Source organism: Pongo abelii, chromosome 1, assembly GCF_028885655.2.
Source record: "Pongo abelii isolate AG06213 chromosome 1, NHGRI_mPonAbe1-v2.0_pri, whole genome shotgun sequence".
Classification (NCBI taxonomy): domain Eukaryota; kingdom Metazoa; phylum Chordata; class Mammalia; order Primates; family Hominidae; genus Pongo; species Pongo abelii.
In genome coordinates, this window is record NC_071985.2 from 18,334,369 (window position 1) to 18,352,571 (window position 18,203).

At 40.0% G+C, this 18,203-nt stretch overlaps 1 protein-coding gene across 10 annotated transcripts in view; it reads left to right on the plus strand.

Moving 5' to 3' along the window:
• TTC13 (tetratricopeptide repeat domain 13) overlaps positions 1 to 18,203 on the plus strand; it is a 73,160-nt gene that overhangs the window by 888 nt on the left and 54,069 nt on the right. For all 10 annotated transcript variants that reach the window (XM_024255362.3, XM_024255372.3, XM_024255366.3 and 7 more), the window contains exon 2: positions 17,139 to 17,233. In XM_024255362.3, coding sequence (XP_024111130.2) covers positions 17,139 to 17,233 — 95 coding nt within the window. The remainder of the gene's footprint in view (positions 1 to 17,138; positions 17,234 to 18,203) is intronic.

The following is an 18,203-nucleotide window of genomic DNA, read 5'->3' on the forward strand; positions in this document are numbered from 1 at the left end:
CCCTGGAATGGAAAAAAAGAGCAAGCCCATCTTATCTGCTCGTTGACATCTTGCTTCCAGTTGTTTAAGATTAACCTGCGATCTGTCAGGTGTCTCTCAGAGGGAAAAAAGGCCCCTGCAGGCCTTGAGCCTGTGTGTCAGTGCCGTGTGTGTATTGGAGCTACGCCAGCTCATTCATTAAGAATGGGCGCTATTGGCTTCAGTTTAATAAATCATAGCAGATGTCTCTGGGACAAAATACATGTGTACTTTTTTTTGTTTTGAAATTCTGTCGTGGGTCTTTTTACCCATCGATCCCCTCCCTTTCTCTTTCCCCCTTCTCTATGTGAGTTCCCTTATGGCTTGCTTTGGGAAGGGCCTGGGTCTACCAGGTAACCCACTAGGAGATGGTTGCTTTTAAGACTTGGCAGCGGTTTTCTTTGGCATTGTGTACCTGGGAAAACAATACTTTTTTTTTTTTAGTTGAGATGAGACGTCAAGATTAGCACAATCTGATTTCCTTTTAGCACAATCTGACTTCCTTGAGGAAGTGTCACTCACTGAGAGGTTTGTGACTTTTTTATTTTGCGGTAGGCCTTAGCTGGTAACAGCGTAAGTAACACGGCCAGCCTTGCACGGTGGAAAAAGAATGGCGTTTACTTACCTCTGTCACTTTCTGTATCTCTGAGCAAGTGAATTATCTGTCTTTGTAAAATGCCTCCTCTGTAGGTGGAAAACACTGTTCACCTAATTGTGGGGTTTTATTTTCCTCACGAGGGTGCTGTGAGGGAAATGAGAAGTAGCTGACATATATTGAGTGCTTGCTGTATGCCAGGTGCTGTTATAAGTGCTTTAGGTCTATGAGCCTAGTATATTAGTCTATCAGAAAAACAATAACCACCTCATTAGATGGTGACTCATTTTCTCAGATGAGCAAACTGAAACATAGTGAAATTGTCATCTTCTTGAGATGACACAGCTGCCAAAGGAGGAACCCATGTAGTCGGGCTCCAGACAAAACCTTTGTCTTAACTATTAAGTGGTTGTAGGTAGGCAAACCACATCTGTAGTATTTACTTGCATATGGTGCGTGTTGGGTAAATTTTCCTTTCTCCTTTGCTCACGTGGTGCTCACTGGCTAAAGGAGCCCCAGCGTTTAGACAGTAGAAGGTATGTATTGATTAATGTTATGAAATCTATTGGTATCATTGATGTTGGTGGCTCATTTGATTCTTTGGCATCAGGCTAACCACCAGTATTTAAGAACCCTTGTTCAAGCCAGCTCTGACTTGTATTACGATTTTTCCCTGGAGGATGAACACTGTATCATGAAGCTTTAAATATAATTTATTTAGATGTTTCTACCTTCTTTTTGTCTCTCCCATGTAGTACTTATTTTTTCTAGCTTGGGATTTAAAATGTACTGTTGCAAATGAACGACCTGAGTCTTTCAGATCACCTCCCCTGGCTTTGTGAGTAGCTACCAACAGGTGCTAAAGGCAGGCAGCTGCCGCTGTGGTCACCCAAGAAGTCATTTCCAGAATCAACTACTTGGAGCTCCAGCTGTTTCCCTCAGCTTTCCTGGCTGCAGTATGCGACAAAAGCCAACTCTGTTGTTGTAGGGGCTACTGAAATACTTCTCATTTCTCCCTCTTCGCCCTGGACAACTATGTAGAAGCTGGACCCTATGAAACCTGCTTCATTTCTTCTCTGTCCTAGGATGTGGGGATGAATTCAGGATTTACAACTAACCATGTCATAGCCTAAGGGGCAGCTGATGCTCTGTATCCGGAGACCCATTTGAGCAACATTAGGGTCTAGACAAATGTCAGGATCCAGAACTAGTCAGTTCTTCAGAATCATACAGACTTGGCTTTACTAAGCATTGATCATGCCATCGTCTCTTGCTTGCCTGTCCAGCCACAAACCTGTTCATATCAATCCAGCACATATACTGAGGACAAACACAGCAGCACAACCACTTTTCAGAATCTTTCCCACAGCTTTCAGGTTCAAATGGCTGAGCTGATGCCTGCTTGGGTCTAAATTTAAATCTGCATACCTTCTTACAAGCAGTATATGTATTCCCTTGAGACAGAACCACCAGTGATTGTACATACAAGGACAGTGGCTGGTGGGAGCCCACCAATCCAAAGACAACACACTGGCAATGGCTGGCCCAGCTATGCACACCACCATCACATGGAATCCATGTCCCAAGGAACAGCCTAATGCTCAGTGGGCTGAGCCCCATCCAGATCTACTGCAGAAGTGACAGGCGTGGATGCCCCTCTGGTGCCATATGTTTCAGCCTGAGCTTTGCATGTTTCCTGATCCCGCCTTAATATTTTCTACTCCACATTTTTACATTTTACCTTTTTGATATTTTATTTATTTTTACCTTTTTACTTGAAAAGCATATAACCACAAACTTGTCTTCTCTCTTTGTTTACTTGTAGAGAAAATAATATTATTTTAAAAAAATGAACACTGTATTGTACATATTTTAAAAATAAAAGTAAATTTCCTGTTGCCAAAGCCCTATCTTTAATTTGTAACTGTCGGAGGAAATGATGAACAGAAGTATTTTTCCAATTCTTTCCTCACTTTTTTAGTTATATCATCATAAACACTCTGCAATCTTTTTTAATCCTTTTGATACTGAAGTAGGTGCTGTTGTTTTTTCTATTTTTTTAGAGATAGAGTCTTGCTCTGTTGCCCAGGAGGTAGTTCAGTGGTGCTATCATAGCTCACTGCAGCCTTGAATTCCTGGTTTGAAGCCATCGTCCTGCCTCAGCTTCCCAAGTAGCTAGGACCACAGACATGTGCCACCATGCCCAGCTGTTTTTTTTTTTTCTGTAGAGACAGGGTCTGGCTACGTTGCCCAGGCTGGTCAAACTCCTGGACTCAAGCAGTACTTCCACCTCAGCCTCCCAAAGTGTTGGGATTACAGACGTGAGCCACCGTGCCTGGCCAATGCTGTTTTTAATCCCCATTTTACAAACTGAGACAGAGAAGTTAAGGTTATACAGTAAAGAGTAGAGCCAGGATTTGAACCTGACCTGACCATTTGTGTGTTATCTTCAGTAATTGTTGCATATTAGTATAATTTCTTACTAATATTAATGATAAAGTCCTATACCTTCAAGCTTTGTTGAAAGTTATATTCTTGGCCGGGCGCAGTGGCTCACGCCTGTAATCCCAGCACTTTGGGAGGCCGAGGTGGGCGGATCACCTGAGGTCGGGAGTTCAAGACCACCCTGGTCAACATGGTGAAACCCCGTCTCTACTAAAAATACAAAAATTAGCCAGGTGTGATGGTGGGTACCTGTAATTCCAGCTACTTGGGAGGCTGAGGTACGAGAATTGCTTGAACCTGGGAGGTGGAGGTCGTAGTGAGGTGAGACTGTGCCACTGCACTTCAGCCTGGGCAAAACAGTGAGACTCTGTCTCAAAAAAAAAAAAAAAAAAAAAAAAAGAAAGTTATATTCTTAAATCACTGTTAGAATTTTGAATTTTGTCTTTGACTACAAATACAAGGATGCTTCACTGAACCTAGTGTTTAGAACTGCAGGGCTAGAATAGGTCTGTTCTTTCATTGAAAAACTATTTGTATACCTGCTAGATGCTACTTAGTATTCTGGACCCTGGTGATGCAGCACAGCTGACTGAATTCCTAGTGTGGATCCTGTGTCTTGGTGACGGAAGAAATAAGTACAGTTACATACCATTTAACAATAGGATATGTTTTGAGAAATGTGTCGTTAGGCGATTTCATCATGGTGTAAACATCAAAGAGTGTATGTACTTAAACAGACCTAGATGGAATAGCCCATTACACACCTTGGTTGTATGGTATAGCCTATTGCTTCTAGGCTACAGACCTGTAGCATGTTACTGTACTCAATACTGTAGGCAGTTGTAACATAGTGACAAGTGTTTGTGTATCTCAATACAGAAACTGTACAGTAAAAATATGGTATTACCGTCTGATGGGACCATTCTCATATATATGTGGTCCATCATTGGCCGAATCATTATGTAGCACATGACTCTATATTGTAGAGCCCCGTAATACATGCCTTGAAAATAAAGCAGTGTGAGAGGATAGAGAGCAGTGTGGCATAAAGAGCAGTGAGAGGATAAAGAGCAGTACTTTAAGAGGTGGCCCGGGATGGCTTCTGGTAAGGAGACATTTGAACTGAGACTTGAATAGAGTGAGATTTGGAGAGATCTTAGAAATGTCTTAATTTAACACTCTATAGATCTGCTAAATTAAGGTCTTGTGAAATTGAACTTGTTCATTGATTTAAAAATTCAGGTTCTCTGCTCTTCTTTTTTTTTTTTTTGAGATGGAGTCTCGCCCTGTCACCCAGGCTGGAGTGCAATGGCATGATCTCGGCTCACTGCAACCTCCGCCTCCCAGGTTCAAGCGATTCTCCTGCCTCAGCCTCCCAAGTAGCTGGAATTACAGGCGCCTGCCACCAAGCCTAATTTTTTGTATTTTTAGTAGAGACAGGGTTTCACCATGTTGGCCAGGCTGGTCTCGAACTCCTGACCTTGTGATCCGCCCACCTCGGCCTCCCAGAGTGCTGGGATTACAGGCGTGAGCCACCACGCCCGGCCCCTCTGCTCTTCTTACCAAAGCTAAACTGCATCTCTTTCAAATCATGTATTAAATTATATATTTATACTCTTTACAGACAGTATAAGGTGTATTTTATGGTTCAAGTGTATGCATTTCTAGAAGTTGTTTTAAAAATACTTTTGTTTTCTCCTCTTGCCTTGAAAATGTAGTAGTAGCAAGAACAGGGAGTTTGTGTGAATCTTTTTTTCCAATGCCTTCAGCCTTTTTTCACTGCTCTTGAGTGATGCAGCCCTGTACTCGATGTCTTAATTTTCTTTAGTTTGTTGAAATCAATGAACCCAGAATTTCATTTATTTTATTTTTCCACAGTTCTTTATGGGAAAAGGCATTTAGAATCTGTCTGTCCAATTTTGGAATTGTGAACTGCCAGAAAAATAAGGAAGTAGCTATGAACCTAGCTCTGTGTTTTTGACAAAATTGGTGACACTGAGATTGTCCACGTATATGGTAGCTTCCTTAATTAAGGAATTGGCCATTTAAATACATGAAGTCAGTCTTTTTGCTCACAGCACATAGATCACTGCTGTGCCTAGAGGTGGCAGAGAATCAATAGAAGGAAACATAATATGAGAGCTATTTCCTTTTTTGCTCTATGAGGAAGTTAAGAACCACATTTTGTGCTCAGTCATAGCAACTGTGGTAACCATTACTGTGAGTGTATCTGGTCAATCCTTTCATCTCCTGGCCCTGATTTTCTGTGTTTGTCATCATACTTAGTTTCATAGCAGACCTCTTCATATCTTGTTTTTCAAGGCATACCTGAGTAAATTTGCCAGTGCAAAGTCGCTGTGCTCAGAGACTAAGGCACAGAGTGATGAAGAGATTGTGATCTTGCCACATCCTGGCCCCTCTGGCATTGCCAGAGGGTGTTTCCCTTTTGCTCACTGAACAGCATCTTTCAGCAAATCCTCTGGTTTAGAAGTAGCATTTTATAGCATAAGCCCTATGACGATGGCAGCCTGTGATTCGCTTTTTCACGTATATCTGTTGTCATTAAGAATTACATCTACCTTTTAAAAGATCTACACACTGCTAAACCTGTTCAACTTCAGGTGATAAGGGTTAATTATTATTTTTTAATCTCTGGGTGGAGGCAGAAGTGGTGTGACTTGGGTTTTAGAACCTACCTGGAGCATGACTGTAGGAAAGTCAAGGCTCTTCAATGTGCACCACTCAGTGTATAGACAGCTTAGCTTCACTGCACTCATAAATACTTGACTGACTTTTAAACCTTCTCCCTTTCACAATGAGTTGTTTTAAAGAGGTCATTTTGTTTGGGCTCATCTTATCTTGCAGATAGAATAAATACACGATTTATCAAAGTAGCAGAATTTTAATACTTTTAACTTTGGGTGAATGCTTTCCAGCATTTTCCTTTTCTTATGTTTTGGTTTTACTTTTTAATCAAAATACAACATATATACAGGAAAGTGCATATGTCCTAAGTGTAGATAGCTCAATACATTTTCATAAGCTGAACAACTTATGTAATCAGAAAGAAGTGAAATCAATAGCTGTCTGTTTTTAAGATTGCCAGTAGTCTCATTCCATGCTAACCCTAGTTTCATTTGGGAAATGTTTTGTCTGATTTAGGGTCCAGCACCATGCAGTGGACTTACACTGCACATGTGCTGGCATTCTTTCCATAGACTCTCACTCAGGAATCAGTTGGTGCATCTCAGGACCACCTCTACACGAGAAGACCAGTTGTCTTCTCTTGCAACTCTTCCCTGCTGGTGTTTGCAGTGTTCTCAGTGACTCTGTGTTCCCTTGTCACTAATCTTTTCATGTCAGTGCCTAGCTCTGTTTCAGCATTCCCTGTGGAGTTGATGTTGTCTGCCAGTATGTGTGGGCTTATGAGAAAGTTTTTAGCTCTTAAAAGTATGTGTCACTTTGAGCATCTAATGCATCTTCAATCTAGTTTATAACCTTATGCTAAGTAACTGGCCTTTGTGGGGAAGGCCTGTTTTGTTGGTTAAGGCATCCTTCTTCTGTTCTGTTCCATGTAATTTGCTACTGTGCCTGTTTTTCCATCCTGTGCAGTGAATTCCTTTTCTTTTGATTCTTTACATGTGTTTATATTTGTATGTGGGTTAAGATACCTTTGATCTGATTACATTCAAGCTTTGTTAAAAAAAAAAACAAAAAATTTCTGTCTCTTTAAGATGGCTTTTGTGGATCCTTAGTTCCTGTGGATTAATTATATGTTTACTTTATAATTTAATAATCAGCAGGCAGTCTCTATTTTCAGTTTGCTTTACGATAACACATCTCAGGTACCAATGAATATTTCTTTTCATTAAATGAAGCATATAAATTCTTCAGAGCATTTTTCCTGTTATTACACTCTAAAAGGAATTTACCACTTGGGACCATATTTCGGGGCCATTGAGCAATGCAGTATACGATGTTAACTGTGGTTGTCTTTTTTTTTTTTTTGAGATGGAGTCTTGCTCTGTTGCCCAGGCTGGAGTGCAATGGTGCAATCTCGGCTCACTGCAAGCTCTGCCTCCCGGGTCCATGCCATTCTCCTGCCTCAGCCTCCCGAGTAGCTGGGACTACAGGCGCCCGCCACCACGCCCGGCTAATTTTTTTGTATTTTTAGTGGAGACGGGGTTCCACCATGTTAGTCAGGATGGTCTTGATCTCCTGACCTCATGATCCGCCTGCCTCGGCCTCCCAAAGTGCTGGCATTATAGGCGTGAGCCACCGCGCCTGGCCACCTGTGGTTGTCTTATAAGTGCAGAAATTGATAAAAGCAAAAGGCACTACAAGTTGATACCACATAGCCACCTGGCCTTCAGGTAGTTCTTTCAGCCACAAGAATTCTGTCTTCTCTTCCCAGGTTTACCCTATACTTGGGGTTAGGATTGTCAATAAATATCTGGCACTCTACTTTTAAGTTGTAGCCCATCCAAGGGAAAAGCCCAGTCATCCTTATTTTCAAGTAGCTCAGTGTGCCGTCTATCATAACTAGGTGGTCGAGTGATGAGTGCTACCGAGCAGCTGTTGATTTCCTTATAAATTGGCCATGGGTTTGCTGCTTATAAGCTTTCAGTCAGTTTTCTCACACACATGGATGTGTGAGAAATACATGCTACTGCCAATGCCACCTTCTCTCCTTCCTTGGAGGTGATGACTGTCATCTTATTTGACTAAGAAGCAGTGAGAAAACAACTTCCTTGCTCCCCACCACCCCAGCTACTGGCCTGCCCGCAGATGGACTGGTAGATTTTGCCTTCTGTCCTGTTGTGGTGGATGAGTGGCCGGTGCCTCTGCCTAGTTCAGCTCTCTGTTCACTGGCTCTCATTTCCTCTTGTCTTCCGTCAGCATACAGATGGTCTTAATAAAACTACCATCCTGAAAATACAAGCAACTAAGATGACCACACATCCCTCCAGCTACTGCCCCATCCCTCTGCCTTCTTTTACAGCAGAATTCCTCAAAGGAGATGTTCATATGGACTGCTTCCACCACTCCACTCTCTCTTGGACCTTCTATGGTTAGCTTTTGTCCTTGTCAATGTGCTGAAACTGCTCTTCTTAAGGTCAGTTGTGTGTGAGATTTAGGAGGAGAGGAAAGAAGTTTCAAGACACTGCTATACCTAAACTGTTCATTACTAGGACCCGGCATTGGCAGAAGGAGTTGTGACAAATGTACCATGTTCTTCATTGCTGTGGCAAGACCTGGCTGTGCTATGTCTTTGTTTTGTGACCTTAAACATGTTCATTAACATTGAGTTTATTTCCCCATGTGTACAGTGGGCACAGTGTGCCTTGTACCTACCTTGGAGGATGGAGAATCAAAAGAAATAAGGTTTGTGAAGGCATTTGGAAGCTGGGAAGTACTGTGAAGGCCAAGATAAGCTTAAAGAAAGTAGGTAGAAAAATTTAACAAAAAAACACTGCGATTTTAGCCTATAAGCCTATACTAACATTTAACAATCCTTTTCTGTGCACAGGGCTTTATACCCTTTATTCTTTACAGTAGCCCTGTGAAGGTATCTGGGGGTGGTTATTTCTATTTTACAGATGAAGGAGCTGAGGCTAAGACGTACTAAAGGACTTGCTCTAAGTCAAACAGTCAGGGAAGCATCTAATCTGGGTTAGTCTGACTCCATAGCCCTGCCTTGAGCCACTGTTATATTGCCTTCAAACTAATTAATTAAGTTTGACGTCAGAGAAATACTAGAATTAAATATAAGACCTAGTTCTTTGAAAATACTGCTTAAGATTAGACAGTTATCTAGCAAGCCTAATCAAGAAAAATGAGAAGAAACAAGTAATTGGCTTGAGGAATAAGCAAGTATAATAAATATGAAAATCATTACAATAACTATGTCCAGCTTTATGGCCCAGATGTAGAACCTTTCAAAGAAATGGATAGTTCTTTTAACAAAAGATAAATTGCTAAGTTGATTCTCCCACTATCTCTTAAATACTCATCTTCACCAGGTCAACTCTTCTCTTATTAAATGTAAGCTTCTTAAGCTTTCTTTTTCTTTTCTTTTTTTTTTTTTTTGAGATGGAGTCTCGCTTTGTCATCCAGGCTGGAGTGCAGCGGCGCAATCTCGGCTCACTGCAAGCTTCGCCTCCCGGGTTCACGCCATTCTCCTGCCTCAGCCTCTCGAATAGCTGGGACTACAGGCGCCCGCCACCGCAACCGGCTAGGTTTTTGTATTTTTAGTAGAGACGGGGTTTCACCGTGGTCTCGATCTCCTGACCTCGTGATCCGCCTGCCTCGGCCTCCCAAAGTGCTGGGATTACAGGCGTGAGCCACCACGCCCAGCCCCCTAAGCTTTCTTATTGTACTTATAGTACTATAAGTACTTATAGATTGTACTTATAGTCTCAGCTTATCATCCACTATAAGTTAATGATTATCAAATCATCACATCCATATCTGTAGCATTTACCTTTCTCCGGACTTTCTTAACTACATGCTAGAGAGCTTCCAGCGTAATCACTTGACTCAAACCCAAAGTTAGCTCTTGAGTTCCCTCTAAAATCTCTCTTCCTCTTAAACTCCTTGTTTCCGTTGATGGCACCACTTCTTCCCTCATTGCACAAACTGGAAACCTGTGTCTTTTCCCTCTTTCTGTGCCTAATTCTTCCTCAAGGCCCTCTCCTTTTTACTTGCTGTATCCTTTAGACCGTGATCCTCTATTTCAACCCGATGGCTGCTGCCTCCATTCAGACTTTGCTCATTTTAACTGGCCATGGCCTCCCACCTGCCCCTTGCTCTACTTGCCCCTTCTCTCCTTAGACACCTGTTAGTGATGTCGCCTCCTGCTTAAACCCATCCTGCCTTCTTAGTTTGATGCTAAGAAGAAAGGGAATAAATGAACTAGATACTGAACTTGAGCTGTGAGAAGAGGTAATAAGGGAAATTAGAAGGCCTAATACAGCAAAACTGGTATAAATGAATTAGAAATAGAGCAGCAGTGGAATTGAGAAATAGACCTGAGTTGTTTTTTTAAAAAAAGAATGATTAAGAAGTTCTGGAGGTCTGTTTCACATCAGTGTGCATATACCTAATACTGCTGAACCATACAACCTAAAAATGGCTAAGGCGGTTGCTTTTATGTGATGTGTGTTTTTTTTTTAACCACAATAAAACAAAAAGGCTCCCCCACCACCACAGGAAAACAAATTCTTAAGTGATAAAAAAAGAAGAATAAAATAGATAAGCCTGATGAGGCGACTACAGAAAGAGGGAGCAGGTGCAAGTGTCAGTTGTGAATGAGAGGCATGCGCAGAGCTCTAGAGGCCATGAGAACTTAAGAGACAACTGTGCAGAAATCTCTGCTAAGACATTAAACTCTGAAGCAGTGAAGAAATGTCCGGAGATGATGTAGAAGAACAAGATAGAATTCTGTGACGCATTTTCACACAGTTTCTATAGTAATCGGCACTAACTTTACTTGTACGACGTAAGCAAGGAAGAAAACTAATGCTTTTCCTATCCAAGGAAATTTATACTATTTAAGTACAGCTGGTTGGGCTGTAATTATTTATTATATTAAGTAGTTATCCTTTAATATAATCATTTATGATAGTAAAGTAATTAAAGCCATAGTGAGTTAAATATTTTAAGATCGAAGAACAAATTTAACCTCCTGTTCCAAACAACTATAGTTATAACTCTAGCAACTATTTTTTTATTGCAACCTTAGAAGATACATACATAGTTATAAAGATTTTAAGTAAAATATAGCAAGCAATTAAAAGAATAATCTACCTCAATCAGAGTTTGTTTTAGAAGTACACAGATGGTTCAACTTGAAAAAATTAAATTAATTTGTTTATAGGCCAAAGGAGAAAAATCGTAGAAACATCTTAAATAAATTTCAAAAGGTGCTTGATAAAGGTCAGCAAGCCCTCCTGATTTAAAGTTTCTGGTAAAAAAAAAAAAAAAGAATAGGAAAATACTTCTTTTATATGGTGAAGTACATCAGTCTCAACCCATAGCCGACACAGAGCAGCTTTCCACTAGATGTTGATAAATGTTAGGTGAAAAAGTTTTATCATCAAAAGTTGATGAAATCTCAGTTATTAAATGAAGTATTAATGTCAGGAATAAGCAGGGGTGCCTGTTAATCACTGGTGTTATTGAGCACTTTTTGGAAGTTTCACCTAGTATAATAAGATGCTAAATGAATATAAATATTTTAAAAGACCTTGATAAAATTACATGCAGATAATACAGTTACCAGCTGACTAAATGGAGACATTAATAGGGCTGTAAAGAGTTCAGTAATGTGGGCAGATAAAATATTCAGCACTAGGCAGTTAGACAAAGGATTTACCATGTGCTGGTATTTCTGTCTGACTGCTCTGCTGGTGCCATAGCCTCCCATGGTGAAATCCTTAACTTCCCTCAGGTCCCCGTTCACTTATTCATGGCTAAGAGCACAGACTCCAGAACCAGACTGCCTGGGTTCAGATCCTCCCTCCACTGCTTTGCTAGAGGGTAGCCTCAGGAAGATTACTGCAGGTTCCTCGGGCTCATTTTCCTCATCTTTGAAATGGGGATTCGAAGGTTGCCTGTACACGGTAACTATGTGTTAGCTGATGTTATTCACGTCCTCAGGAAACTGACCAGGCCACATCTTCTGACTGTGCTGTCATATGTAGCTCTCACACTATTGTTGGTTTACGTTTCTTTGTGTACTTTGCTATCAGTTTTCCCACAGGGAACTATAATCTTTGTGTAGAAGAAGAGTCGTTTCTGGTTTTGCTCAATAGAGGCTAACACAGTGATGGGAACATAGTAGATGCTCAACAAATATGTATTGAATCAATGGTTATCAACCCAATTTAAAAAATCACATGTAAATCCTATATAAAATTTATGAAGTTTCACATAGTTTAATAAAATATTTAAATAAAGAGATCAAATTTTATAAAGAAGTATTTCTTCTCCTATTAATCTACAATTTTAATGCCATCCTAACACAAATAGAGAGATTTTTTTGTTTTGGAACTTAAAAAACTGACTGAAGTTTATCTGAAGAAAGAATGTTTATACAAATAGCCAAGAAAGTTTTGGAATAAAATTGATAATGGCTTTGCTTTACACATTTGCTTTAAAATGTATGTATTGTGAATCAAAATATCACCCTCTACCCCATATGTACAATTATTATGTATCAATTTAAAATACTAAAAACCAAAAAACATTTATTTATTGTGAGTCTACAATAATTGAAACAATGTGATACTGAAATCAAAACAAACATCATTATAAGGGATTAGAAAGTGTGGAAACAAAAGTTTCTTATAGAAAACTAAAAATTTATTTTAAAAATATTAAATGAAAAGTGATGTATAATCCTACCAAGTTTAAGTAATTAGGAGAAAATTTAAGTCAGGTGCAGTGATTCATGCCTGTAATCCTAGTACTTTGGGAGGTTGAGGCGAGAGGATTACTTGAGTCCAGGTGTTCGAGACCATTCTGGGCAATACAGTGAGACCCTGTCTCCACAAAAAATAAAAATGAAAAATTAGCCAGGTATGGTGGTGCACGCCTGTGTTCCCAGCTACTAGGGATGCTGAGGTCAATGCTGCAGTTAGCCGAGATCGTGCCACTGCACTCTAGTCTGGGTGTCAGAGTGAGCTATTGTAAACAGTGCTGCAGCAAATATAGGATTGCAGATATCTCTTCCATATACTGATTTCCTGTCTTTTGGGTATGTACCCAGCAGTGGGATTGCTGGATCATGTGGTAGCTCAATTTTTAGTTTTTTGAGGAACCTCCAAACTGTTCTCTATCGTGGTTCTGCTAATTTACATTCCCACGGCAGTGTACAAAGGTTCCCCTTTCTCCATATCCTCACCAGCATTTGTTATTGCCTGTCTTTTGCATATACACCATTTTAACTGGGGTGAGATGATATCTCATTGTAGTTTTGATTTGCACTTTTTGATGATCAATGATGTTGAGCACCTTTTCATATGCCTGTTTGCCTTTTGTATGTCTTTTTTTAAGAAATGTCTGTTCAAATCTTTCCCCATTTTTTGGTTGGATTATTAGATTTTTTCCAATAGAGTTGTTTGTGCTCCTTATATATTCTGGTTACTAATCGCTTGTCAGAGGGGTAGTTTGCAAATATTTTATCTGATTCTGTGGGTTGTCTCTTCACTTTGTTGCTTGTATCTTTTGCTGTGGGGAAGCTTTTTAACTTGACATGATCCCATTTGTCCTTGTTTGCTTTGGTTGCCTGTATTTGTGGGTGTTACTCAAGAGATCTTTGCCCAGATGAATATCATGGAGAGCTTCCCCAATGTTTTCTTGTAGTAGTTTCATAGTTTGAGTTCTTGGATTTAAGTCTTTAATCCATTTAGATTTCATTTTATATATGGTGAGAGATAGGAGTCTAGTTTCATTCTTTTGCATATGGATATTCAGTTTTCCCAGCACCATTTATTGAAAAGACTGCCTTCCCCAGTGTGTATTCTTGGCACCTTTGTCAAAAATGAGTTCACTGTAGGCGTGTGGATTTGTTTCTGGGTTCTCTATTTTGTTCCATTAGTCTGTGTGTCTGTTTTTATGCCAGTACCATGCTGTTTTGGTTACTATAGCTGGATTTAAATAATCTTAAAGATTTCCTTTAAAAGCAAGTATAGAAACAGATCCTAATGTCTATAATGTATTTTAAAGGTGGCATTCAAATTGATAATTTAACAAGTGGTGCTGGGACAACTGGCTAACCATTTGGAAAATAGATAATTAGGAATTTTTTTCAATATCTTATGCAAGGATAGGTTTAGATGACTTAAAAATGAGCAAAGGATATAAGTGATTTACAAAAGGGGAGATACAAATGGCCAATAAACCAAAAGTTTAACTTTATTAGTGCTATGTTCAGATTGGGAAAGATTAAAAAGAATGTCAGTACTCTGGAGGGAAATGGACCTTCTCAAGCTTCTAGTACGAATGAAATTGTTATTATATGCTAGGAAGGAAATTGGGGAAATATATATGAAAAATATTAAACTTGTGCACACCCTTTGACTTGGCAATTTTATTTGTTGGAATCTATCGTAAGTGGGTACATTTTCAAAAATATAGGTCAAGAATACTTACTGAAATACTGTTCGTATTAAGAAAAAAGTAGGGACATCCTAAGTATCCAGTGATAAAAGTATGGTTAAATGCAGCCTTTTAAAATTATGTAGGTGTATATTTATTGAAACTGAAATGGGTTGCACAAAGGAGAGGGATTGTTAGAATAAGGCCAGGTATACACATTGCTTAGCCCAGTGCCTGGCATATAGTAAGTTCTCAAATCTTAGCTTAGAAAAGGCAGGAGAAGCAGGTTATAAATGTGTATGTTTCCAAAATATCTTTCATTGAGTCATTATTCTCTAACCATCTGCCAGGAACCATTACTATCTTCATTCTTATGGGACTAAAGCCTTTCTCTGGGGTTCAGATCAGACTTTCTGCAGTCTGACTCCTCACCTTCCAAACTCATACTTTTTCTTTTCCAACACAAACTCCCTGCTCTAGCCAGGGAGTAGGAGTCTCCTCGCTGCCCTTTGCGTTTCCTTGCCTTTGTACCTTTGCGTGTACCACTCATCGTCCTATCTGGAATACTCCTTCCCTTTCTCTGCCCCAGTCTAAATCCATCCATTGTTTTTTCATTTATTTATTTATTTATTTATTTATTTATTTATTTTGAGACAGGGTCTTACTCTGTCATCCAGACTGGAGTGCAGTGGTATGATCATGGTTCACTGCAGCTTCCACCTCCTGGACTCAGGTGATCTTCCCACCTTAGCCTCTGGGTAGCTGGGACTACAGGCATGTACTACCACACCCAGCTAATTTTTTCTTTTGTAGAGATGGTGTTTTGCCACAATGCCCAGGAAGGTCTCAAACTCCTGGGCTCAAGGGACTGGCCTGCCTCAGCCTCCCAAAGTGCTGGGATTTCAAGCGTGAGTCACCGCACTCAGCCTCCAACCATTCTTTTAAACCCTGCTTATGCCTTGTGAAATTTAACATTGCAGCTTCAGTAATTGTTCGCCCCAGGGCTTCTTTTGCCATATCATGTCTTGTTTCTTGTTGTTAAGACGTACAACACGTGAGAATTTAGCTAAATTATACGTTCTTTGAGGACACAGACTGATTTTGATATAATTTATTCTCTCCCTCAGATGGTTCCTTGAACATAATTTAATGCTCTTTAATGACTGCTGAATTAGAACATATCTTTTTTTGCAATAATCTATCAAGGTGAGATGTTTTAATATAAAATTAACCATTTTAGAGCAAACAGTTCAGTGGCATTCACCATGTGCAACCACCCCAAGTTGTTTTCAACACTCCAAAATAAAACCCCTTACCCATTAAGCAGTTTCTCCCTATTCCCTCCTTCCCCTATCCCCGGCAATCACCAATCTGCGTTTTGTCTCTATGGATTCACCTATCCTGGACATTTCATATAGATGGAGTCATATGATAAGTGACCCTTTGTGTCTGGCTTCTTCCATTTAGCATAATGTTTTGGAAGTTCTTCCACGTTGCAGTGTGTATCACTAGTTCATTTTTTTATAAATGAATAGTATTCTACTCTGTATACACCACAATTTGTTTATTCATTCGTCTGTTGATGGACACTTGGACCGTTTCTCCCTTTTGGCTACTGTGATTAGGGCTACTATGAACATGTATATACAATACTTGTTTGAGTCTCTTTTCAATTTTGGGGGTATATACCTAGGAGAAGAATTGCTGCATCATATGGAAATTCTGATTCACTTTTTAAGGAACTGTTTTCCATAACTGGTGTATCATTTTACATTCCCACCAGCAATGCACAAGGGTTCCAATTTTTCTACATTCTTGCTACCGCTTGTTATTTTCTGCTTTTTGGTTATAGCCATCCTAGTGTGTATGTGTGAAGAGGTACCTTATTGTGGTTTGATTTACATTTCCCTAAGTAGTAATTAGTAATGATGTTGAGCAACTTTTCATGTGCTCAATGGCCTATACATGTCCTTTGCCTGTTTTTAAAATTGTGTTGTCTTAGTTGGGTTGTAAGAGTTATTTATATATTTTGCATGCTGGACTCAGTGTGTATCGTTTTTTTTTTGAGTCAGAGTTTTGCTCTTGTTGCCCGGGCTGGAGTGCAATGGCGCAGTCTCGGCTCACTGCAACCTCTGCCTCCCGGGTTCAAGCGATTCTCCTGCCTCAACCTCCCAAGTAGCTGGGATTACAGGCACCTGCCACCATGCCTGGCTAATTTTTGTATTTTAGTAGACACAGGGTTTCGCCATGTTGGCCAGGCTGGTCTCGAACTCCTGACCTTAGGTGATCCACCCACCTTGACCTCCCAAAGTGCTAGGATTACAGGTGTGAGCCACCACGCCTGGCCTAGGGTGTATCTTTTAACATTTAAGTCTCCCTGGTTTGACTTATTCTCCCTTTTGTGATTTTTTTTTTTTTAATCTGTGGCAAATGCTGCCCCATAGATGTTCAACTGAAGGATCTCAACAACAATATTAGTTCCACATGTGTCCTGAGACAAGCATTGTACTAGTACTCTTCCTGCCCTGTTGCCTTTAGATAAGTTACAACCTATTTAAACCTCATTTAACCATCCAGGAAGCTCACTGGCTTTGCTCATTTGAGAATGGTGGTGAGGACCATCACTAATGGTTGTGCAAGATACTTGCAAACTGTAAAACATTACCCAATTATAAAGGTAGGATACAGGTTGCTACTTCTATTTTTTGTTTTCTAGAGACAGGGTCTCACTGTTTGAGACCCAGGCTGGTTGGTTTGCTGTTGCCCAGGCTGGTCTTGAACTCCTTGCCTCAAGCAAGCCTCCCGAGTTGCTGGGATTACAGGTGTGAGACACTGTGCCCAGCTGGTTGCCACTTTTAGTGTTATTCACACCTGTTCTTATTTTGGTTCTGTGGAGTCTAAAAATTCTAATTCATAGTTAAGCACCTAAGAGCATAAATTAAGGTGTAGAGAATAACAAAGAATGCTTGCCTTTCAGAGTCATCCTTTTTGAACTTCCATGACTCAGACTGCGAACCAAAGGGATCATCACCCTGTGACTCCTTGCTTTCCCTCAACACTGAAAAGATTCTGGTATGTATCTTCTCTCTGTGTTCTGTTTTTGTAACCCGAAGCCCAGTGATAATAGTTCCAAAAAGTGGAAGTCGCCTCTGTCAACTAGAAGTTGGGCCTGGTTGAGTCTACATGCATAGTATCCTCGTCTGGTATTTTGTCACATTGAATTATGACTTATGAATTGGATGGTTGATTATTCTGGACATAGAACTTTTAATTTGCAAGTGTCAAGAAGTAAAGGGGACATTATAGTTAAACCTTATTTCTAGCGGCCTTGTGTATTTGGAGGTATAGTAGACTCTTATTTTTCCAACCTTTGCATATGTGGGTATCTTTTGTATCTGTGTTTTCTATCAGTACCAACTAAACTATACCGTGGACCTCTCCATTTCAGGGGTGAATACTTGATGGTAGCTAATGTTTGCGTCTGCCTATCCATGTTAGTGCATCTCCTCCTCCAGCCTGGCTGCCTCAAGGGGGATGGGTCTTCTTTTTGTTCACACTTAACTCTATGAAACTGATTGTTCTTTCCGTGTCCAAGTTTAATATATTTTTTCTCCAGGCCTTTTCCTTCAACATCTGCATAGATACTCTTTGCATCTTCAGTTTAAAATTTCCTTTTAAGATACTCTTTTTTTTTTTTCAAACAAAGCCTTGCCTTTTCATATGAGAACTACTGAAGATGGATTGAAACTGCAAACTAGAGAATGATCGTCTGCTTTTACCTAACTCGCTGCGTAGTAATCAACTTGATATAGGGAAAACTCTTGAATTAGACTTGCCCAAAACCGAAGGGGCTGTCTTGTAAAGCAGTGAGTTGGTCATCTCTGAAAGTGTTTAAGTAGAAGTTGGATAATCCCATCTTGTATAGGCAGTTAGATTGTTAGAGTTATGAAAGTCTTCTTACTGAGAGTAGTTAAAATATGTTCTACTAGTTGCATTTTCAGTTTAAGCTAGCGCTAGCTAGTGACCTATGGGATAAAGTTCA